General features: G+C 45.2%; 2 protein-coding genes across 2 annotated transcripts; both read right to left on the reverse strand.

Annotated features, from left to right (window-relative positions):
* Window positions 1–9,536: 9,536 nt before the first annotated feature.
* Window positions 9,537–11,769, reverse strand: LOC134350060 (histone H3-like). Its single transcript, XM_063054974.1, has one exon. It carries the CDS (start codon window positions 10,673–10,675, stop codon window positions 10,265–10,267), a length of 411 nt encoding a protein of 136 aa, XP_062911044.1. The 5' UTR covers window positions 10,676–11,769; the 3' UTR covers window positions 9,537–10,264.
* A 59-nt stretch (window positions 11,770–11,828) lies between these two features.
* Window positions 11,829–12,926, reverse strand: LOC134350061 (histone H1-like). The gene has a single exon (XM_063054976.1). It carries the CDS (start codon window positions 12,854–12,856, stop codon window positions 12,221–12,223), a length of 636 nt encoding a protein of 211 aa, XP_062911046.1. The 5' UTR covers window positions 12,857–12,926; the 3' UTR covers window positions 11,829–12,220.
* Window positions 12,927–25,720: the final 12,794 nt, after the last annotated feature.

Consider the following 25,720-nt stretch of genomic DNA (forward strand, 5'->3'; position numbering starts at 1 on the left):
CCAACTTTTCTGTTTGGTTGAACCCCAAATCATACTGACCCTAGATGTATATTGTGTATGAAAGGTGGCCTTCTCATTGCTGAGTAATGAAGCTTTTAGCAGAGCTAGAATGAGCAAGTTTGTATACGAGCCCAGTGAGGGGGTTACCTAAGACAATAGAGACAGACTTAAGCTATTTGGCCCATCTAGTCTGCTCTGCCATTCCACCATGACTGGTTTATTATCTGTCCCAACCCCATTCTCCCATAACCTTTGATACACTTACTATAGACACTATCAACCTTCACTTTAAATATACTCAATGACTTGGCCTGCACAACTGTCTATGGCAGTGAATTCCTCATATTCGCCGCCAACTGGCTGAACAAATTCTTCCTCACAACACACATCAAAGTTGCTGGTGTACGCAGCAGGCCAGGCAGCATCTCTAGGAAGAGGTACAGTCGACGTTTCAGGCCGAGACCCTTCGTCAGGATTGTTTGCGTTTTTAAAATTCTTCCTCACCTCTGTTCTAAGGAGACTTCTGTGTATTCTGAGTCTTGTGTTCTCTGGTGCTAGACACCACACTTTTGGAAACATCCTCTACAAATTAGCTCTATCTAAGGCTTTCAATATTCAGTAGGTTTCAATGAGATCCCCCTCAATCTTCTGAACAATAAATACAGGCCCAGATTCGGCGAATGCTCCACGTACTTAAACCCTTTCATTCCTGGGATCATTCTCATGATCATCTCTGGACCCTCCTCAATTCCTCTCCACCTAGGTTTTTTCTTGGATAAGGGGCCCAAAACTCTTCACAACACTCTAAGTGTAATTTGACCAAAGCCTTATAAAGCCTCAGCAATACATCCTCGCTTTTGTATTCTAGTTCTCTTGAAATAAATGCTGATATCAGAATCAAGTTTAATATCACAGGCGTGTCATGAAATTCATTGTTTTGCAGCTGCAGTACTTTACAATACATTTTTAAAAAGCTATAAATTACAATAAGAAGTATATATCAAGATGATACTGGCATACATCAGCAACTCTCTGTGGGCTGTAGAAAACTGTACCAGTTTTCCTCTTAAATATACTCCCTTTGAATTACTTTCGCTGCAATCAGCAGCAGGTAAATTTCCTCTTAACGACAGACTATGAAATTACATCAGTGATCTTCAGTTCTCACAATCGATGGTTGAATGCGAGGCAGTTATGCATGGCACCTTTAAGGATCAATGTCATAGCCAAAAACACTACAGGAGAGGAGGAATTCAAACCAGGCTGAAGCATACAGAGATGAGGTCTCCTCTACCCAGCATCTTGTCGGTGAATGTGCAGCTGCTGGAAATTAAGATTTATGATCTCAGGGCAAGACTGATGAATCAAAAGCAGATGGGCAGATCTCAATTGTTTGTTGCACCGAGACTTGGTTCTCAGAACCGATGGTCCCACTTTAGGGACTCGTTATCTTGTTATTTCATACTCGTTATTTATTGCTATTTATTTATATTTGCATTCGCACAAGTTGTTGTTGATTGATTCTGTTGCTGTTCTATAAATTTGCTAAGCATTCCCACAAGAAAAAGAATATCAGGGTTATGTGTGGTGATGCGTATGTATTCTGATAATAAAACATTTTGGAATTTTGTTTAAATAAAAAGAAAGTGAAAATATTTGTGTAGTGCAAAAAGTGAAGGGAATAATAGTGAGGCAGTGTTCATAGGTTCATTGTTCATTCACAAATCTGCTGGCAAAGGGGAAGAAGCTGTTTCTGAAACATTACCCCTCGTAGTCATGATCAGTGAAGCACAGGGAGAGTCTGTAATGCCAGTCAGTACCTTTATTGTCTCAATGGAAGAACATGTGAACTTACACAACTGAATTCATGTCTGCACACCAACTAAGTTTTCCTGACCATTCACGAACAGTCAAAGAATAGAAAAGATATTACCTGTTAAAAAGGAGTTTCTGCTGCTGGCCACATGTTCCTCATAGTCCCGTTTCGAAGCTCCACATGTCCGTGGGGTTCTCCTCATCTGCGATCATTGTTCCCTTACTGTGTTACCTCTGCTATGGATTTGGAGCTCCTGACTCTTATTGTGATCCTCATCAGTTGAACTGATGGATCTCCAGCCCATTGGCTCAAGGTCACCTGGCCTATCTGGGTCACCTTCTAAATGGCTCTAGTCCAGGGCTAAAATCAACGCTGTTCTATATTTTGCCCCTCTGCCCCCAGCCTTGTGTAGATGTTCCTTTCAAATTCGACTGGTCCAAGTTAGTCAAACTAGGGGACCCATACACTGAGTCTAACATTATAGATTGCTTCTTTTGTAGGTGTGGCACTTTACATAACAAATAGCTACTCATCTGAGAATGGTCTCTGGTTTAGCACGTCATGGCTTGAAGCTCCTTGTGTGCACATTCAATTGCTCTGATCAGATTATCCCAGAGGACAAATCAGAGTCCACAAAATGGGGGAAAACCATGCTGACTTTGACTTATTTTATCACGAGTCTCCAAGTACCCTGAAACCTCATCCTTAATAATAGACTCCAACGCTTTCCCAACCACTGAGGTTAGGTTAATTGGCTCTATAATTTCCTCTCTTTGTAGTCCATCTGGTCCAGGTGACATCCACCTTAAGACCTTTCAGTCTCCCTCACATTCTCTCCTTTATAATAGCAATGGCACTCACTCCTGCTCCTTGACACTCACAGACCTCTGGCACACTGCTAGCGTCTTCCACAGTGAAGACAAATGCAAAGTATCCATTAAGCTTATCTGCCATTTCTTTGTCCCCCATTACTACCTCAGCAGCATCATTTCCAGTGGTCCAATATCAACTCTCACCTCCTTTTTACTCTTTATGTAACTGAAAAATCTTCTAGTATCCTGCTTTATATTATTGGCAAGTTTGACCTCATGTTTCATCTTTTCCCTTCTTATAGCTTTTCCAGTCGCCTTTTGTTGAATTTTAAAAGCTTCCCAATCATGCACTCACTTTTGCTACCTTGTAGGCCCTTCCCTTGGATTTTATGTAGTCCCTGCATCAGCCAGTTGTCTACTTGTCACAATGGGGTGCTGGGAATGGACCCAAATGCAAGACACAGACACTGAAGTTCAAGGAACAGGACTTGACTAGGGTAGGGACGTGACAGGATACAGGCCAGGAGCAGGGACAAGAATGCAGACTCGGGCTAAGGAAAGCAGGACCAGGACTAGAAGCCATGGACTAGGAGACAAGGCTTCGACTCTGAGCCCGAGATTGGACAAGGACCCAGAACCTGGGTCTTGCCTCGGGCTCAGCTACCCCAGAACCAGGCAAGGACATGACATGGCTTCAATTCAGGACGTGGCTGGGGTCTAGAAGCCTGAGCTTGGAGACAGGCTGGGGTCTTTGCTCTTGAGGCTTGTGTTCTTGGAGCTTGGCTTGGGATCTTCGAGGCCTGTGTTCTTGGAGCTTGGCTTGGGATCTTCGAGGCCTGTGTTCTTGAAGCTTGGCTTGGGATCTTCGAGGCCTGTGTTCTTGGAGCTTGGCTTGGGATCTTCGAGGCTTGTATTCTTGGAGCTTCTCCTGGGCAAGACGCAGAACTTCACCCCACAGAGGCAAAGACAGGGAGGGACAGAACCAACCGCAGGGTAACAGCAATTACAGCCTGGCTTACCCAACAGAGGCAAGGACAGGAGAGAAGCTCAGTCCAGGGTGGCTCTGAGTCTCAGGGCAGCCAGCAACCTTGGCTGGCTACAGAAATGGCCTAATCCATACCACGATGACTGCTCCAATGAGTAGCAACAAGGCTCCATGAAGCAGTGGCCCTCCAACCAGGCCTAGAGATCACAAATGGTTTCACTAGTCTTCCATCAGCAGGTTGCTCCAAGGGGGGGCGGGGGGGGCTGATAAGACAAACCAGCAGCCCACACTCAACCCCAAGGCTACTTATATTCTGAGCCCCAAGATGGGAATTAGGTGCCTATGATTAATTCAATCAAACCAAGGGACAGCTGGAAGACCCGGAGTCCTGAGTCCACGGACCAGATTGTGAACCGGAATGTGGACTTTACGGACCAGACCATAACACTACTCCTGTTGTTGAAGACCAACTTCTTCTCTGGACATATCCAGTCTGTGCCTTGCGAACTATTCCCAGAAACTTAGCCACCTCAGCTCTGCTGTCATCTTCACAAGTGTCCTCCTCCAATCCACCTGGGCGAGCTCCTATCTCATGCTTCTGTAATTCCCTGGATTCCATTGCGATACTGATATATGTGAGTTATATTTCTCCCTCTCAAATTGCAGCATGAATTCAATCATATTATTATCACTGCCTCTTAAGGGTTCCTTTACATTAAGCTCCCTAATAAGATCTGGGTTATTACACAATACCCAATCTAATATAGCCTTTCCCCGATTAAGCTCAAGCACAAGCTGCTCTTAAAAACCACCTCGTAGGCATTCAACAAATTCCCTCTCTTGTGACTCGACACCAACCTGATGTTCCCAATCCCCTTGCATATTGAATTCCCCCATTACAATTGTGCCATTACCCCTTATACTTGTCTTTTTCAGCTCCCTATGCAATCTCAGCCCCACATCTTGGTGACTATTTGGAGGCCTAGTACATGTGATTCCCATAATGTGGTTTTTTTTTTTACCTTCGCAGTTTCTTAACTCCACTCACAAAGATTCAGCGTTCTCTGACCCTATGTCACCTCTTTCTGAACATGTAATACCATCTCTTACCAACACCACCACCTCTGCCTTCCTGCCTGTCCTTTCGATACAAAGTATATCCTTTTATGTTAAGTTTACAACTATTGTCTTCTTTCAGCCATGACTCAGTGATGCCCACAATGTCATACCGCCCAATCTCCAATTGTGCCACAAGTTTCATAAGGGCAGTGTGGGTGAGATGGAATTCAGCTACGTGCATTTAAATACAGCACCTTCAGTCCTGCATTATTCACCCTTTTGAATTTTGCCTGTGTGGTACAATTTAACTCTTTGCTCTGTCAGCATTTGTACCCAGTCATTGGCTTGTCCTTCCTTACGTTCACGTTACACCAACCATCTACTTGTAAACCTGCTGGCTCATCCTCAGCTCTATCATAGTCATAGTCATACTTTATTGATCCCGGGGGAAATTGGTTTTCATTACAGTTGCACCATAAATAATAAATAGTAATAGAACCATAAATAGTAAAATAGTAATATGTAAATTATGCCAGTAAATTATGAAATAAGCCCAGGACCAGCCTATCGGCACAGGGTGTCTGACCCTCCAAGGGAGGAGTTGTAAAGTTTGATGGCCACAGGCAGGAATGACTTCCTATGACGCTCTGTGTTGCACCTTGGTGGAATGAGTCTCTGGCTGAATGTACTCCTGTGCCCAACCAGTACATTATGTAGTGGATGGGAGACATTGTCCAAGATGGCATGCAACTTGGACAGCAACTTCTTTTCAGACACCACTGTCAGAGAGTCCAGTTCCATCCCCACAACATCATTGGCCTTACAAATGAGTTTGTTGATTCTGTTGGTGTCTGCTACCCTCAGCCTGCTGCCCCAGCACACAACAGCAAACATGATAGCACTGGCCACCACAGACTCGTAGAACATCCTCAGCATCGTCCAGCAGATGTTAAAGGACCTCAGTCTCCTCAGGAAATAGGGATGGCTCTGTCCCTTCTTGTAGACAGCCTCAGTGTTCTTTGACCAGTCCAGTTTATTGTCAATGCGTATCCCCAGGTATTTGTAATCCTCCACCATGTCCACACTGACCCCCTGGATTGAAACAGGGGTCACCAGTACCTTAGCTCTCCTCAGGTCTACCACCAGCTCCTTAGTCTTTTTCACATTAAGCTGCAGATAATTCTGCTCACACCATGTGACAAAGTTTCCTACCATAGCCCTGTACGCAGCCTCACCTCCCTTGCTGATGCATCCAACTATGGCAGAGTCATCCCAAAACTTCTGAAGATGACAAGACTCTGTGCGATGTTGAAGTCTGAGGTGTAAATGGTGAAGAGAAAGGGAGACAAGACAGTCCCCTGTGGAGCCCCAGTGCTGCTGATCACTCTGTCGCACACACAGTGTTGCAAGCACACGTACTGTGGTCTGCCAGTCAGGTAATCAAGAATCCATGACACCAGGGAAGCATCCACCTGCATCGCTGTCAGCTTCTCCCCCAGCAGAGCAGGGCGGATGGTGTTGAACGCACTGGAGAAGTCAAAACACATGACCCTCACAGTGCTCGCTGGCTTGTCCAGGTGGGCGTAGACATGGTTCAGCAGGTAGACGATGGCATCCTCAACTCCTAGTCGGGCCTGGTAGGCGAACTGGAGGGGATCTAAGTGTGGCCTGACCATAGGCCGGAGCAGCTCCAGAACAAGTCTCTCCAGGGTCTTCATGATGTGGGAGGTCAATGCCACCAGTCTGTAGTCACTGAGGCCCCTGGGGCGCGACGTCTTCGGCACAGGGACGAGGCAGGACGTCTTCCACATTACAGGAGCCCTCCGGAGCCTCAGGCTCAGGTTGAATACATGGCGAAGTACTCCACATAGCTGAGGGGCACAGGCTTTGAGCACGCTGGTACTGACATCATCCGGTCCTGCAGCCTTGCTTGGGTTGAGACGTTTCAACTGTCTTCTTACCTGTTCAGCTGTGAAGCCCACCGTGGTGGTTTCGTGTGGGGAAGGGGTATAGTGATGACAGCAGGGTGGGGGACTGTGAGGAGGGGTAGGAGGGGAGAGTGGAATATGTGTTGGTTGGGGGCCGACAGCAGATGGCTCATGTGGGGGATGGGCAGGGGCCACAATGTCGAATCTGTTAAAGAACAGGTTAAGTTCAGGAACCCAGTGATGGTCCTCATGCCCCTCCAGACCTCTCTCATCTTGTTCTGCTGGAGTTTCCACTCAAGCTTCCTCCTGTACCTGTCTTTAGCCTCCCTGATCCTGGCTTTCAGGTCCCTCTGTATTGCTCTCAGCTCCTCCCTATTTCCATCTCGAAACGCCCTCTTTTTAGCGTTCAGGATGTCCTTAATGTCCTTTGTCATCCATGGCTTGTTATTTGAATAACAAAGGACAGTTCTTGTCGGAACATTGCAGTCCACACAGAAGTTGGTGTAATCAGTGATGCACTCTGTGAGCCCATCAATATCCTCTCCATGTGGCTCACAGAGTGCCTGCCAGTCTGTCACCTCAAAACAACCCGGGAGCGCCTCATAAGGCCTTGGTGAGACCACACCTGGAGTATTGTGTGCAGTTTTGGTCCCCTAATCTGAGGAAAGACATCTTTGCCATAGAGGGAGTACAAAGAAGGTTCACCAGATTGATTCCTGGGATGGCAGGTCTTTCATATGAAGAAAGACTGGATGAACTGGGCTTGTACTCGTTGGAATTTAGAAGATTGAGGGGGGATCTGATTGAAACGTATAAGATCCTAAAGGGATTGGACAGGCTAGATGCAGGAAGATTGTTCCCGATGTTGGGGAGGTCTAGAACGAGGGGTCACAGTTTGAGGATAGAGGGGAAGCCTTTTAGGACCGAGGTTAGGAAAAACTTCTTCACACAGAGAGTGGTGAATCTGTGGAATTCTCTGCCACAGCAAACTGTTGAGGCCAGTTCATTAGCTATGTTTAAAAGGAAGTTAGATATGGCCCTTGTGGCTACAGGGGTCAGGGGGTATGGAGGGAAGGCTGGGTTCTGAGTTGGATGATCAGCCATGATCATAATAAATGGCGGTGCAGGCTCGAAGGACTGAATGGCCTACTCCTGCACCTATTTTCTATGTTTCTATGTTTCTATAAGCCTCCTCCGACCATTTCCTCACTGTCCTCGAGGTTGCTGGTTTACTCTTCACCAGAGGCACGTAGCAGGGTTTTAGATGCACCAGGTTGTGATCTGACCTTCCCAGTGGGGGGAGGGGAGAGGAGCTGTATGCATCCTTAACGTTAGCGTACATCAAATCCAGAGTCCTCTCCCCTCTGGTTGTACAGCTCACATACTGTATGAAGTTGGGCAGTGTTCTAGCCATGGTTGAAGTCACCCGAGATGGTAATGAGGGCACTCGGGTGTTGGGTTCGTAATCTGGCTATGACGGTGTAAATGATGTTACACGCCGATGTCGGGTTGGCAGAGGGAGGGATGTACACAACAACCACAGTTGCATGCGAGATTCCCATCCCCCTGCCATATTAGTTTAAGCCACTCCCAACAGCTCTAGTAAACCTGCCCACAAGAATTTTTGTCCCCAATATTGGTCCGTAGTTCCTCTTGACCAACAGTACTGTATATAGGATCAGGTCAGGCAAGCAAGGACTTCCTTGCTTGGAGCACAGGAGACTGATGGGTGACATTATTGAGCTGTAGATAAGGTGTATGCGTAGTCTTTTTTCCCCCAGGGTAATGGATTGAGAAACTAGGGGACATAATTTTAAGGTGAGAGGGGAAAGATTTAAATAGGACCTCAAGAACAGCTTACTGACACAAACACATGGAACAAGCTGCCAGAGAAAATGGTTGAGGCAGACACAATAAAAGCATTTAAATGATTTTGGAGAAGTACATAGGAAAGATTTGGGATATGGGTCAAATTCAGGCAATGGGAAATGGGACGAGGTTAGATGGGAGTTTTGGCCTGCATGGAGGAGATGGGCTAAAGGGCCTGTTTCTGTTCTATATTACTGAACAACTCTGTCTCTTGTTACCAAGCTATGTTTTGGGTTCTGTGGCATTAACATTTTGGATCAGTCTTCTATGTGAATCTTACTGAATTCCATCTGAACCACACAACCCACACTGCCCTTATCAATCTATTTGGTAATCTCTTCAAATAATTATCTCAATTAAATTAGTCAGATGGGTCTCCTACTAACCTCTCCGTACTGACCATCACTGATCCATCCCTCCCATTCCAAGTACAAATTATCTTTATAGCAATTTCCCCACTATAATTTGAAAATTGCTGACTTATAATTCTCTGTCTTGTCCCTATTACGGTTCTGGAATGAAGATCCCACAAATGCTGTCCACCAGTCAGCTGACACCTTACCTGTGACCAGGGAAGGTTTAAATCAAAGACTCTTCTCAGACCCGACCCACCCACCGCCTCACAGAAAGAGCAGATCTGGTGTCACTGACCCGAAATGTTAACTCTCTATTTCCCAAATGTGCAATTAAACTTAAAACAAACGGATGGACGAAGTAACTTTATGCCAATTACGCCACGGGACTGAAACCGCTGAGAACACAAACCAGAGAAAATCTGCAGACGTTGGAAATACGAGCAACACCAACTGGGCGGCACCGGATCATGAATAGTGCGGTTGCTACGTTACTGTCTGGGGATTAAATTCCAACCCTTGTGGCGAGCGCACTAACCCCATGAGAGAGCTACCTTATTCACCAACGAACAGAGGGCAGCAAGGAAAGCGCGGAAAGAAACTGTCAGTTAGTTCCCCGGATGACGAAAATTTGAAAAGCCCGCCGAAAAAGTTGGCTATAGTTCCGTAGTCAGCGAAAACATACGGTGACTCATTAATTCGCTCAATATTTATTTCACAGTAACAGGCCAAGTTTTATTTAGATCACGTTTGAATGTTCCTGGTCATTAACGCTTCCAAAAGCCGATTCAGGCTGTATTCGCGGCTGATTTGTATAAATTTAATCAGGCTATGCACTGTTCTCTCTTTTTAAACTGCGGTCTAAAGCGAAATTATAAGGAGAGAAAAAAATAGTTAATACTGTATGTGAAAGGACGTAATACCTGCAGCTGCAAACTGTTGTGTCTCCGTGAACCTACCATGGATTCGAATAGTTACTAAATGGAAGACTGCATTTATTAAAGCATCAGACACAAAATACTGAAGGAACTCAGCAAGCCAGGCCGCATCTAGAGAAAGGAGTGAACAGTCGACATTTCAGGCCGAAACCTTCCATCAGAACTCTCCCATAGATGCTCCTGGCCTGCTGAGTTCCTCCAGCATTTTGTGTTGCTTGGATTTATGAAAATCCGATTTTCTTAACAGTAACAACCACAAATATCGGGAAACCTCACCCGCAGCAGCCAGCTGTAAGGCAGGGTATGGGACAGAGATGCCCTGAGAAGTTAATAATGGCCGATTCTCGGGGTCAACCGTTTGTAGTTTGTAAGCAATTCAGGGATCTCTCGGTAAACACAGCCAACCGAGGGGAATGTAAGTAAATAGAATGAGACAGCCCTTTATCTGCCTAGTTAGTGGCTCTTAAAAGAGCCTTTTTGTTGTGCTTTGTGCCGAGGTCGGGTTTAGGCGCGCTCCCCGCGGATGCGCCGAGCCAGCTGGATGTCTTTGGGCATGATGGTGACTCGCTTGGCGTGGATGGCGCACAGGTTGGTGTCCTCGAACAGCCCCACCAGGTAAGCTTCACTGGCCTCCTGCAGGGCCATGACAGCTGAACTTTGGAAGCGCAGATCGGTCTTGAAGTCCTGAGCGATCTCCCGCACCAGGCGCTGGAAGGGAAGTTTGCGGATGAGCAGCTCGGTGGATTTCTGGTAGCGCCGGATCTCCCGCAGAGCCACAGTGCCGCGCCGGTAGCGATGGGGCTTTTTCACTCCGCCGGTGGCTGGAGCGCTCTTCCGCGCCGCTTTGGTCGCCAGCTGCTTGCGAGGAGCTTTCCCTCCGGTCGACTTGCGCGCCGTCTGCTTGGTCCGGGCCATTCCGCTTCAGAAACCTGTTCGCAGTCCCAAATAGGAGTGTCGGAGCATAACCCGGGACCGCCTTTTAAAAGGGTTGAGAAGAGCCGCCCACATCCTTATTGGTGGGATAGGAGATGTCCATTATCGGATCCCAGCGCTGCGATTGGCTGTTTTTCTTCCATCAGTTTGAAAGCTGGGGGATGGTGGGGAATGTTACCTGTGACCAAATATGGAAACTGGAGCCTGAGGGTCAGAATTCAGCCAATCCCACCAGAGGGTTCAATTTCAAATCGCCCGCCAATTTCAAGAACAACCGGGTCTAGTTTCCAACCCGAATTATTAAATTTCACGTTAATTTCAATAATCGATTTTACTTCCTTCAATTAGCTGAATCAGAAATATGCGTCTGCTTCACTGTGTGAGTGGATTCGGTCCTACCGGAAAACGGAATCCGCCCGACAGGCGGAGAGAATTGAGATTTTAATCTTCTGCAGGTATTTAAAGTTTGAGGGGGAAAACAGAACCACGAAATGATCACATGAATCCTCCCTGGACTGAAATACAAAATATATCTACAAAACATTAACTAAAATCAATAATTAAATTCTTTATCTCTTCCCGCTCCAAGTCACTGCGAAATGACAACCGACTGCCGCGATCTCCTTTTACACACAGCCAGAGACCTCAGAATCAGATTTATTATCCCCGGCATGTGCCGTGAAATTTGTTTAATTTAGCAGCAGTTCAATAATCTAGAAGAAAATTTAAAAAATAATGAAGTAACTTATTCAGTATACTTTATACAGTAAACTTATATTGAATAGATTAAAAATCCTGCAAAAAATAGAAATACTATATATTAAAAAAGTCCAAGGGTCCATTTAGGAATCGGATGGCAGAGCTGTTCCTGAATCGCTGACTGTGTCTTCAGGCTTCTGTACCTCCTACCTGATGGTAACAGTCAGAAAAGGATATGCCCTGCGTGCCGGAGGTCCTTAATACTGTAATGGACGCTGCCTTTCTGAGACACCGCTCCCTAAAGATATCCTGGGTACTTTGTAGGCTCACACCCAAGATGGAGTTGCCTAGGTTTACAGCTTTCAGCAGCTTCTTTCGGTCCTGTGTAGTAGCCCCTCCCAACCCCACCCCCACCATACTAGACAGTGATGTCCCGACCCCACTCCTCTTGAGAATTTTAGTCACTATAACCTGTTTAATTGTGGAACGTTTTATGTTGGTTTTCTGGCTGTGAGGCGGGGATTCCCCTCCAGTGTTGCCGACCCACAGACGATATCCCGGTATTTTATGAGAAAGAAACGATCTTTGAACGGAGCCTGAGGCCGAACACGTTCCGAGTGAGCCTCGGCCCGGACACGCCATGCAGCTTTGATACTAGGGAAACGATTGTTAATGTCAGGTGTGCTGGGGATCCATGATTTCGCATCGACATCTGAACCCAGCTCCGGGACAGGAATCACCTGATTTCAGTCAGCTCTCTCCTGGGAGATGTGAGTGGCTCTTAGAAGAGCCGTTGGTTTTAAGTCATTACAAGTTGCGTTTTCCTTTTTACTTTTTAGCCGCTTTTTGCTTGGTCTTCATAGATTTCGCCTTCGGCTTGGCATTTGAAGACTTCTTGGCCGCCTTCGCGGCAGTCATCTTCTTGGGGCTCTTGGGCTTCTGCGCAGCCTTCTTGGTCGCCGGTTTCTTCGCGGCCGCTTTTTTAGCCGCTGGTTTCTTAGCTACCGCTTTTTTAGGCGTTAGTTTCTTAACGCCTTGTTTTTTGGTGGGAGATTTCTTAGCCACTCTTTTCTTGGCCGCAGATTTCTTGGCCTGAGATGTTTTGGCCGCTGGTTTCTTCGCTTTTTTGGCGGTGCTCTCTTTCTTAGCGGCCTTCAAGGAGCCGGAGACACCCGCGCCCTTAGTGTGAACCAGGGAGCCGCTTTCCAATTTCTTCTTTATGACCATCTTGATCTGGCGATTGAACTTCTCCAGGTCGACGCCGTTGGCGGCTAACTCCTTCTTTATCGCGATGACGGACACCCCTCGGCGATTGCGGCAATCCGCCACAATTTTCTCGATTTGTTCGCCTAGCCTGGGGCCGGCTAGCTTGGTGCGGGCGGCCGCCTTCTTCTTCTTGAGAGCCTTGGTTGCGGCAGCGGGCGCGGCTGGAGGAGCCGATTCGGCGGCTGCAGTCTCGGTCATGTCGACGACTCTGCACAAAGTCCCTCTCGGTCTCAGAACTGGGTGAGAAATGAAGCCAGAGGCGGCCGCGCAGAGCAATTTAAAGGCAGCGAGCGGACGGGGCGGAGACATTCTGATGTCAGCTCCTGGCTGCCCCGTCTCTCTGTGTTTCTCTCTCCTCAAAAACTCTCCGATTTCAATTAAAATAGGTCACCCCTGAGACCCAGACCGCTCTCTGTCTGTACCCGAGGTCAGATTACTTGCTGTAAAGGAAGTTTGGTCCGATTTAAAAGCAGCAGTTTCCATATAAACCAGTTTCACTGCTGCCCAGACTTCGTTTTCTACTGTGATCGTCGACATGTTCGCTGTTTCTCGACAGAAATATTGCAACCAACTAAAATTTTGCGATTAATTCCTACTTCAGGATTGAGCTGGGAAGCGAGTGCATCCTGTCACGGGGAAATATTTCATTTTCCATAGGAGGGGCTGAAAAATCTAGCAACGTGATCGGACTCACAAACACAGTGACTCTACTCTGCGCCGTCCGGTCCTTTAAACACTCTCTGACTCGATGTTCACAACTGGCACATTCACAGCGCGAACTGTTGACCCGATACGCAGCACCTAGCGCAAGCTTTCCTTTCTGCCGACCTTTCTCTCTTACTCGCTCTTCTTTCAGTTAGTCCTGACGAAGGGTCTCGGCCCGAAACGTCGACTGTACCTCTTCCTAGAGATGCTGCCTGGCCTGCTGCGTTCCCCAGCAACTTTGATGTGTGTTGCTTGAAATTCCAGCATCTGCAGATTTCCTCGTGTTTGCGTTTCTGCAGATTATCGAGTGTTATTTGTAGATTCTCATCTCGATAACTGTAAAGGCCCCGAGACCGGCGCTTCTCACAGTCCTGATCCCTAGTTTAGGGTAGGTTTCATCTCCTCCTTACGTGGGCTATATTTTTAGTTTAACCAGGAGACCAAGATCGTTTGCAATCTCTGACTGTTTGATCAACTACACCCAGCCTCCCTACGTTTCTGTTCAATTCCCCAGTTAATTTCACAAATCTGTTCGGGGCTGATGTGGGTGTCACAGACACATCGGATTTGAGACGCGCCATTCACAAAAGCGTAATTGAAGCATAAGTTGTAAAAAGTCCCCCATGGACTGCTTTTGGGAAGGGTTTAAACTAGATTTGCAGGGGGATGGGAACCAGAGTTCCAGAGCAGATAGTGGAGCGGGGGTGAAAATAAATGATGTTAAAAGTTCATGCAAAGCCACAAATAGAGGGGTTGTGAGTGGTGGTAATAATCTTCTGAGGTGTGTCTATTTCAGTTCAAGGAGTATTGTGGGGAAGGCTGACGAGCTGAGGGCGTGGATTGACACATGGAATTACGACATTATAGCAATTAGTGAAACTTGGCTACAGGAGGGGCAGGACTGGCAGTTTAATGTTCCAGGGCGACGTTTCAGACGTGATGGAGGCAGAGGAATAAGGGTGGGGGAGTGGCATTGCTAGTCAGGGAAAATGTTACAGCAGTGCTCGGGCAGGACAAATTAGAGGACTCGTCTATCGAGGCCATATGGGTGGAGCTGAGAAACAGGAAAGGTATGACTATATTAATGGAGTTGTATTATAGACCACCCAATAGTGAGCGAGGGCAGATCTGTAGAGAGACAGCAGACAACAGCAGGAAACAAAATTGTGATAGAAGCAGATTTTAATTTTCCACATATTGATTGGGATTCCCATACTGTTAAAGGTCCAGACGGATTAGAGTTTGTAAAATGTGTTCAGGAAAGTTTTCTAAATCAATATATAGAGGTACCAACTAGAGGGGATGCAATATTAGATCTCCTGTTAGGAAAAGAGTTAGGACAGGTGACCGAAGTGTGTGTAGGGGAACACTTTGGTTCCAGTGATTATAATACCATTAGTTTCAACTTGATCATGGATAAAGATATATCTGGTCCTCGGGTTGAGGTTCTAAACTGGAAAAAAGGCCAAATTTGAAGAAATGAGAAAGGGAGGGTCTAAAAAGTGTGGATTGGAACAGGTTGTTTTCTGGCAAGGATGTGATTGGTAAGTGGGAGGCCTTCAAAGGAGAAATTTTGAGAGTGCAGAGTTTGTATGTTCCTGTCAGGATTAAAGGCAAAGTGAATAAGAATAAGGAACCTTGATTCTCAAGGGATATTGGAACTCTGATAAAGAAGAAGAGAGAGATGTATGACATGTATAGGAAACAGGGTACAAACAAGGTGTTTGAGGAATATAAAAAGTGCAACCTCTTAGCATCCTCCTCACAGCTAACACTGCCACCCAGCTTCGTGTCATCCGCAAACTTGGAGATGCTGCATTCAATTCCCTCATCCAAGTCATTAATATATATTGTAAACAACTGGAGTCCCAGCACTGAGCCTTGCGGTACCCCACTAGTCACCGCCTGCCATTCTGAAAAGGTCCCGTTTATTCCCACTCTTTGCTTCCTGTCTGCTAACCAATTCTCCACCCACACCAATACCTTACCCCCAATACCGTGTGCTTTAAGTTTGCACACTAATCTCCTGTGTGGGACCTTGTCAAAAGCCTTTTGAAAATCCAAATATACCGCATCCACTGGTTCTCCCCTATCCACTCGACTAGTTACATCCTCAAAAAATTCTATGAGATTCGTCAGACATGATTTTCCTTTCACAAATCCATGCTGACTTTGTCCGATCATTTCACCGCTTTCCAAATGTGCTGTTATCACACCCTTGATAACTGACTCCAGCAGTTTCCCCACCACCGACGTTAGGCTAACCGGTCTATAATTCCCCGGTTTCTCTCTCCCTCCTTTTTTAAAAAGTGGGGTTACATTAGCCACCCTCCAATCCTCAGGAACCATTAGAGTAGATAAATCCCCAGGACCTGACAGGGTATTCCCTCAGACCTTGAAGGAGACTAGTGTTGAAATTGCAAGGGCCCTAGCGGATATATTTAAAATGTCGGTATCTACGGGTGAGGTGCCGGAGGATTGGAGGATAGCAGGTCAGTGGGACTAGGCAGAAAAATGGTTTGGCCCAGCCAAGAAGGGCCCAAAGGCCTGTTTCTGTGCTGTAATGTTTTATGGTTCTATGGAACTATAGTCTGGAAGGTTGGTTCATATTAGGGAGTCCAGGGAGAGGTAGATACGTGGATACATAAACACCTGAAGTTAGGAGGCAGAGGGTGATGGTAGGAGATTACTAATTGGACTGGAGGTCTATGTGTAGTGACGTGTCACGGGGATCGCTGCTGGGCCCATTGCTTTTCATTACTTTGGATGAGACTATACAAGGCACTTGCCATTTTGTCATCCCTAACAGAGAGACATGATTAGTAAGTCTGCAGATGACACTAAAAGGGGTGGTAGAGTCACAGAACAATACAGCCCTTTGGCCCAACTAGTCCATGCTGACCATGTTTCCCACCCGGATGTGTTAGGTCCATATCCCTCCAAGTCCATCCTCCCCGTGTACTAATTCCAGTTTAACCACATCTTTTCAATAACACAATAGCCTAAACTGAACGCGAAACCCCAAATGTAGCCTTAAGCAACTGCAACAGAATGTCCCAACTCCTCTATTAAATGTCCTGACTGATGCTAACACCTCATTCACCACCTGGTCTACTCTAATGCCCCTTTCAATGAAGAGTGCACTTATGTTCCCCCTCTTCCGTGACACTTCCTAGTTCCTTCTGTTACGAACCCGCAGGTTTCTTTAAGAGTGCCTGAGTGAGACGGGACTATGATGTCAGCCACAGGCTGTCACGGTCTGTGCAGATTAAACACAGAGAGGGAGAGAGACTGGGGAAGCTGGTAGCTTCAGCTTGCTGCAGCTGAGGATTTGGAACTCTCCTATGCCCACAAGGGTGGGTTAAACATTGGCACACGCTGCACAACGATTATATGTGACTGTCACTTCGTATGATCCACAGGAGTGGATTCTGGGGATATCTTGTGGACCACTTGTGTAGCCCTTGCCTGGGTATGTTGTGTGGTAACCACTGGAAGATGATATTCCTGTGACAGGTCACTTTCGGTGATAATTCGTATGCGGATTTGGAACGACACGATGGACAAGATCTACGGTGACTGTTATCTCGTTTTACCAGCGTGGAACCTGTGGAATACATCGTACTTACCTTCTTTCTCCATTACAACATGGATTACAAATATCTCCCTCCCATCATTTATCTCATGGATTACTGAATTTTCCTACTTTACCATCTCAAGACTCTAAGCCTTGTTCCCCCAAGCTCAATAGTCTGGGAGTTATATTTACACACATATATATACATAATACTGTTAACTTTTGTTTATCTTGGTTCAGTTACTATATTATAAGTAGATACTAATAAAGATAGTGGTTTTAACATTAAAACCTGACTCAGTGTGAAATCTCTTGCTGCTGGTTTGTTTCTAAAACGTCACAGTACGTAACACTTACCATTCATTATAAGTCCTACTTTGGTCTGACTTTCCAAACTGCATCACTTCACTGTTATCTGAATAGACATCCAGTTGTCAACCTTCAGCACACTTCACTAACTGAGCAAGGTCCCCCTATAATCATCTTCACTATCAAGAATACCTCCTAATTCTGTGTCATCCACAAACTTGTGGATTTGCAGTCAAAGTTGAATTCTTGATTTCTCAAGTGATCTCATCATGGCCCTTGAACCTTCCTTGATTACACAGAACATAGTGCAGTAGATCACAGGCCCCTTGGCTCACAATGTTGTGCTGCACTAATTAAACTAGTAATTAAATGTTGAACTAAGCTAATCCCTTCTCTTTACACTGTGCCCTTATCCCTCCACACTCTGCACATCCATGTGCCGATCTAAGAGGTTACTAAATAGACCTTTGACCAGCGGTCAATCGGCATTTTAGACTAATTAACAAGAGCAAATTAAAGGAAGCCAGAGGCAAGCACATCAGCCATCGTCTGAGTGGACGCATTCAGAGTGGTGATCTTACGGCTTTAGCTCTCCAAGACTTCAGTGAAGAGTGGCTTCACTCAGAGAAAGCAAAGGAAAGAAAAGCTCATGTTTTTTTTCCTTCTCTTCTTTATATCTGTTCTGCTAGATAGAGATGACAGGCAGGATAGTGTAATGCTCCTCTTGCGGGATGTGGGAAGGTAGGGAGACTTTCAATATCCCCGACCACTACAACTGTGAGAAGTGCATCCCGCTGCAACTTCTAACAAACTGCGTTAAGGAGTTGGAGCTGGAACTGGATGAATTCTGGATCATTTTGAGGCTGAAGGGATGATAGATAGGACATGTAGAGAGGTAGTTACATCCCAGATGCAGGGTATAGAAAGCTGGGTGTCCGTCAGGAAGGGAAAAGGGGTCAAAGAGCCAGTGCAGAGTATCCCTGTGGCCAACCCCCTCAACAACAGATATGTCACTTGGATACAGTCAAGGGGGATGACCTAACAGAGGGAAGTCACAGTGGCTGGGTCTCTGGCACTGAGTCTGCATCTTTGACTCAGAAGAAAAGGTGATTCATTAGTTAGCAGAAAGGACAGGAGGTTCTGTGGACGACAACGAGTTTCTGGGATGGTATGTTACCTCCCAGGTGCCAGGGTCTGGGATATTTTGGACTGAGTCCTCAGAATCCTTAAGTGAGAGGGTGAACAGTCTGAAGTCGTGGTCCATGTAGGTACCAATGACATGGGTAGGACAAGCGACAGGGTTCTACATAGGGAGTTCAGGAAGTAGGTGCTAAGTTAAAGGGCAGAACCTCCAGGGTTGTGATCTCAGGATTTCTACCCACGCCACGTGCTGATGAGGTTAGAACTAGGAAGATTATGCAGTTTAATATGTGGATAAGGAGTCGGTGTAGGAGGGAGGGAATAAGATTTTTGGATCTTTGGGCTTTCTTCCAGGGAAGTTAAGATCTGTAGAAAAGAGATGGTTTGCACCTGAACAGCAGGGGGACTAATATCCTAGTGGAAACGGTTGTTAATGCTGCATGATGGAGTTTAAACTAGAGTTGTAGAGGGATGGGAATCAGAGTCCCAGAGCTGTTGGTGGAGAGGTTGTAGAGGCAGATGTTGGTAAGGGCTCAGACAGTTAGTAATCGAAAGGGTGCATCCAGTATATGGAATAAGGTAGATGAACTTTTAGCACAGTTGCAGATTGGCAGGTATGATATTGTATCATTGCTGAAAGATTATAGCTGGGAACTTAATGTCCAAGGATACACATTTTATCAGAAGGATAGGCAGGAAGGTGGGGTGGGGGGGTGGTGGCATTACTCTGTTGGTAAAAAAAGAAATCAAATCATTGGAATGAGGTGACATAGAGTTGGAAGGTGTTGAATCTTTGTGGATCGAGCTAAGGAACTGCAAGGGTAAAAGGACCCTGATGGGAGTTGTATAAAGACCCCCAAACAATAGTAAGGATGTGGTGTACAAATTACAATGGGAGATAGAAAATGCATGTAAAAAGGGCAATGTTACAATAGTCATGTGGGACCAATGCAGGTAGATTTGGAAAATCAAGTTGGTGCTGCATTACAGGAAGGGGGATTTCTAGACAGCCAATGAGATGGGTTTTTTAGAGTAGCTCATGGTTGATCTCACTAGAGTATCAACTATTTTGGATTGGGTGCCTTACGATGAACAAGAATTGATTAGTGGGCTAAAGGTAAAAGAATCCTTGTCAGAAAGTGGTCATAACAGTGAGGCATGAGAGAAGAGTTGGCCAGAATTGATTGGAAAAGAACACTGGCAGGGATGATGGCAGAGCAGCAATGGCTGGAATTTCTGGAAACAATTTAAATGGCTCAGGATATATACACCCCAAAGAGAAAATAGTATTCTAAAGGAAAGACACAACCCTAACAACAGAAGTCAAAGCCAAGATAAAAGCCAAAGAAGGGACATATAATACAGCAAAGATTGTTGGGAAGTTAGAGGATTAGGAAAATTTTAAAAACTAACAGAAGCCAACTAAAATAGTCATTAAGGAGGTAAAGATGGAATATAAAAGTAAGCTAGCCAGTAACACTAAAGAAGATACCAAAGGTTTCTTCAGATACATTAAGTGTAAAAGAGAGGTGAGAGTGTATAATGATGCTGGAGAGATAGTAATGATTGTAAAACCTTGTGTATATATAAATCGGTTTATTAAGCATTCTTGGTCATTTAAATAATCCATTATTGTTATATGTATAAATATGTGAATTGCATATGTCACTATGCTATCACGTGAAACATGATCACCTCACTTAAAGTAAACACAAATTTCGATATGCATTTTGGACTCCCATGTCTTTGTTTGACTTAGTTTAATGTTTTGAAGTTACAAAGTATAACAGGAACCAATATCCATGAAGGAAGGTTTGCTAGTGATGTATGTTTGGGAGGGTGGGAGTGGGGGCGGGGGAAGAAGAAAGATTGGAGGTTTATACTCCTGATCATCGTTCTTTCACTGTCACAGAGTTCCACAGCATGCTAACAGGCCCTTTTGCCCATCTCGCCCATACTGACCATCATGTACATCCCAGCTAGTCCCTCTTGCCTGCACTTGGCCCTTTTCCCTTTAAATCAGGAGTTCCCAACCTGGGGTCCACGGGACCCTCATTAATGTTAGGGGTCCATGGCATAAAGAAAGTTGTAAACGCCTTCTATCCATGGACCTGTCTTCTACTCATGAACCTGCCCCTTATGTTTTCTGTAACATTCTAATAGTTTTTTTTTATTCTTGTGGGCATTCACAGTAAGTACAAAGAAACTATATATAATCTTTGGAAAAAAAATTCCACACAGAGGGACAAACAAACTAATGTGCAAATGCCAATAATTTGTGCAAATACAAAAATAAAATAAATAAATAGATAGATAGATACTGAGGACACGAGTTGCAGAGTCCTTGAAAGTGAGTCCAAAGGCTGTGGAATCGGTTTAGTGTTCGGGTGAGTGAAGTTATACTTGCTGGTTCAAGGGCCTGATGGTTGAAGACTAATAGTGGTTCCCAAGTCCTACGGTGTAGGACCTAAGGCTCCTGTACCTCCTTCTGGATGGCAGGGGTGAGAAAAGAGCCTGGATAGTGTTTGTGATAATGGATACTGCTTTCCTGTGAGAGTGTTCCTTCTGATGTGCAAGGAATCTATGTTCATATTTGTTTATTTCTGCTTTATTTTTTGGCAGGCTTTTTAAATTGAAAGTCCCTTTGGAAAAATAGAAGATACACTCAATGGCCACTTTATTAGGTACAACTGCCTGTTAGTGCAAACATCTAATCAACCAAACATAGAGCAGTAACTCAATGCATAAAAGCATGCAGACATGGTCAAGAGGCTCAGTTGTGACCTATCGCCACAATAGGTCAATGGCAGATGCAATCTCAATGGCTCTCCACACGGCTTTAGACACCCTGGACAACACAAACTCCTACGTCAGGATGCTGTTCATTGACTATAGCTCAGCATTTAATACCATCATTCCCACAATCCTGATTGAGAAGTTGCAGAACCTGGGCCTCTGTACCTCCCTCTGCAATTGGATCCTCAACTTTCTAACCCGAAGACCACAATCTGTGCAGATTGGTGATAATATCTCCTCCTCGCTGACAGTCAACACTGGCACACCTCAGGGGTGTGTGCTTAGCCCATTACTCTACTCTCTATATACACATGACTGTGTGGCTAGGCATAGTTCAAATACCATCTATAAATTTGCTGACAATACAACCCATTGTTGGTAGAATCTCAGGTGGTGACAAGAGGGCATACAGGAGTGAGATATGCCAACTAGTGGAGTGGTGCCGCAGCAACAACCTGGCACTCAACGTCAGTGAGACGAAAGAGCTGACTGTGGACTTCAGGAAGTGTAAGACGAAGGAGCACACACCAATCCTCATAGAGGGATCAGAAGTGGACAGAGTGAGCAGCTTCAAGTTCCTGGGTGTCAAGATCTCTGAGGATCTAACCTGGTCCCAACATATTGATGTAGTCATAAAGAAGGCAAGACAGCAGCTATACTTTATTAGGAGTTTGAAGAGATTTGGCATGTCAACAAATACACTGAAAAACTTCTGTAGTTGTACTGTGGAGAACATTCTGACAGGTATGGAGGGGCTACTGTACAGGACCAACGAAAGCTGCAGAAGGTTGTAAATCTAGTCAGCTCCATCTTGGGTACTAGCCTACAAAGTACCCAGGACATCTTTAGGAAGCGGTGTCTCAGAAAGGCAGCATCCATTATTAAGGACCTCCAGCACCCAGGGCATGTCCTTTTCTCACTGTTACCATCAGATAGGAGGTGCAGAAGCCTGAAGGCACACACTCAGCGATTCAGGAACAGATCCTTCCCCTCTGCCAAATGGACATTGAAATTTTGGACACTACCTCACTTTTTAAAAAATATATATTATTTGTTTTTTTTACAACTTCGTTTTAATCTATTCAATATACATAATTGATTTACTTGTTTATTTACTATTATTTTTTTTCTCTGCTAGATTATGTATTGCATTGAACTGCTGCTGCTAAGTTAACATTTTTCATGTCACACGCCGGTGATAACAAATCTGATTCCGATTCTGTTGTTCAGACCAAATGTCAGAATGGGGGAGAAATATGATCTAAATGACTTTGTCTATGGAATAACTGTTGCTGGCAGATGGGGTGGTTTGAGATCTCAGAAACAGCTGATCTTCTGCGGTTTTCGCCCACAACAATCTCTGGAGTTTATAGAGAATGGTGCAAAAAAATCCAATATGCGCAGTTCTGTGGGCAGAAAGAGAGGTCAGAGGAGAATGGTCAGACTGGTTCAAGCTGACGGGAAGGTGACAGTAACTCAGATAACCAGGCATTACATCAGTGGTGTGCAGAAGCACAGCTGTGATTGCACATGTCGAACCATGAGTGCTGGGCTACAGTAGTGTAGTAGTTAGCACGTTTTACAGTACAGGCAACCGGGGTTCAATTCCCATCACTGCCTGTAAGGGGTTTGTACATTCTCCCAGTGACCACTCCGGTTTCCTTCTACAGCCCTGGTTGGTAGGTTAATAGGTCATTGTAAATTGTTCTGTGAGTAGGCTAGGATTAAATCAGGGATTGTTGGGTGGTGTGACTCGAAGGGCCGGAAAGACTAATTCTATGCTGTATCAATAAAAAAAGATGACAAACATACACTCAGTGGCCACTTTATTAAGTACAGGATTTATCTAATAAAATGGCTTCTGAATGCAGGTCTAAAGTGAGAGTACTAGGTTCAATGGGATATGAGGGGTAATTTTCTCAGACAAATAATAATTAGCATTGGAATGAGTAGCCAGAGTGGTGATGGAGGCAGGAGGGGTGGTGGTGAGATCTCCGTTCGGTAACACTCCCCAGGACATTGTCATTCTCTGTCCCATGCTGTCCTGCTTTAACTTCCCAAAATAGAGTCACTGATTTATATAGCTTTGAAATAGGCCCAACTCATCCCTATCAATGAGTTGCATGCCTGAACTAGACCCAGCTACCTGCATTAGGCCCAAATCTCTCTCAAGCCTTCATATCAAAATGTCTTTTAAATATTGTAATTATACCCATATCTACAGCATTCTCTGCCAAGTTATTCCACATACATCAAATATTCAGAGTGTTAATGTTGCCCCTCAGGTCATGTTAAATAATTATCCTCTCACAATAAATTTATGTCATTTACCTATGGACCTCCCTACCCTGGGGAAAAAGGACTATGGCCATCCACACCTCATGGATTTATAAACCATTCTAAGATCACCCCTCAGTCTCCTACACCCCAGCGGAAACAATCTCAGCCTATCCAATCTCCTCTTATAGGTCAAACTCTCCGGTAGCACTCACAAGCTTGTGAATCGTTCAGAGGGACAGGAGGGATTTACACAGTGTGAGGCTACAGAGGGATTTAAAAAGTCCCTCGTGATTTAATATATGTCTTTAAATCTGCCCCTCATCTTCTGTGCTCCAGAACAAACAGTCCCAGCCTATCCAGTCTCCCCTTGTAACCCAAGCTCTCCCTCTTAGTCACATCTTTGAGAATGTTTCCTGCACCCTCTTCAGCTACATCACATAGTTCCTGTAGCTGGGTGACCAGAACTGTCCACGATAACCCTGCACACAATGCATATGGGAAACGACAGAGCACAGTGCTCCGATCTGAAACAGGAAGTGAGGATTCAAAACGAGCCAAGGGTGTAGGAGAGCAGACATTTCAGAGGGTCACAGGGACTGGAGGAGGTTACAGATTGAGAGGCTACAGGGGAATTTATATTTATCTATGATTATTTATTTATTATCCATGATTTAACATACCTCTAAACCCTGTGCTCCAGAGAAACAGACCTAACCTGTCCTTGTAACTCAAGTCCTCCAGTCCCAGAGGACCATCTTTGTGAATATTTCCAGCAACCTCTCCAGCCACATCACCCCGTTCCAGAACTGTCCACAATACCCCAAGTGCAATCTCGCCAATGTCTTGTACAGCTGTAACATTACATCCCGACTCCTGCATTTACTGGCCTGACTAATGAAGGCAAATGAAGTCAAGCACTTTCTTCACTACCTTGTCCACCAATGTTGACATTTTCTGGAATTCTACCCAGAGGACCTTCTACTCCGCAATAATCTCCAGGGCCCTGCCACTTACCGTGTAATGTTTCACCCTGGTTTAACTGACTAAAATGCAATATTTGGCATTTGTCTGAATTAAATTACAACTATCATTTCCTTGCTCACTTTTGCAGTGGATGTATAAAAGGCATCCGTTAGTCTTGCGAGACCATGGATCTGCGCCTGGCAAGTCTTCACTCTCCAGAGCACAAGCCTGGTCAAGGTCGTATGGAAGACCAGCAGTTGCCCATGCTGCAAGTCTCCCCTCTCCACGACACCAATGTTGTCCAAGGGAAGGGCATTAGGACCCATACAGCTTGGCACCAGTGTTGTCGCAGAGCAATGTGTGATTAAGTGCCTTGCTCAAGGACACAACATGTTGCCTTGGCTAGGGCAATGGATGTATGTTCTATTGTAACTAGACAACCTTCTTCACTGTCCACTATACCATCAATTTTGGTGTCATCTGCAAATTTAGTAACCGCCTTACATATATTCTCATCCAATTTATCAATTGTTACATACCAGCAGCAATAGATCACAAATGAGTCAGGTTTTAATGTCAAAACCACTATCTTTATTCATATTTACTCAAAATATAAAAGATTAAATGAAATAAACAAAAGTTAACAGTGTTATGCTTGTATATGTGTGTGTATATATGTAGCTCCCCAAACTATCAAGTTAGGAACGATTTTTAAAGTCTTAAGATTCAGACGGTGAAGTAGAAAGGTTCAGTAATCCATGGAATAGACAATGGGAGAGAGATTTGTAATCCAGAATATAATGTAGAGGGAAGGCGATTATGTCGAATTCCACAAATTCCACACTGGTATAACAAAATAGCAGACGTTGAGTCGTTCCGAAATCCACCTGGAGATATCACCAAATGACAGTCACAGGAAAATCGTCTTCAATTGGTTACCACTTAACACCCTGATTCCAGGTAAGGGCCAGCAAGAGTGATACCACGGGATACTCCAACAAATCCACACATATGGATTATACGAAGTGACCATCACATATTCGTTGTGCACTGCGTACCGATGATCACCCCAATCTTTTGCGCATAGGAGAGTTCCAAACCATAGCAGTGACAAGCTGAAGTTCCAACAGCTTTTCCAGTCTCTCTCTCTGTAGGTTTAAGTCAGCAGCCGGCTGCCGCAGCTTGTGACTAACGTCATAGTACGCCTCACTCAGGCGCTCTTAAAGTAACACTCACAGTACGAGCCTGCGTCTCTCGTAACATCAATATATTTGACAAACAAAATACACAGC

This window comes from Mobula hypostoma, chromosome 8, assembly GCF_963921235.1.
Source record: "Mobula hypostoma chromosome 8, sMobHyp1.1, whole genome shotgun sequence".
Lineage (NCBI taxonomy): Eukaryota > Metazoa > Chordata > Chondrichthyes > Myliobatiformes > Myliobatidae > Mobula > Mobula hypostoma.

Excerpts from the sequence above, each read along its gene's own strand:
- LOC134350060 (XM_063054974.1), bottom strand. The coding sequence starts at position 10,675 with ATGGCCCGGACCAAGCAGACGGCGCGCAAGTCGACCGGAGGGAAAGCT.
- LOC134350061 (XM_063054976.1), bottom strand. The coding sequence starts at position 12,856 with ATGACCGAGACTGCAGCCGCCGAATCGGCTCCTCCAGCCGCGCCCGCT.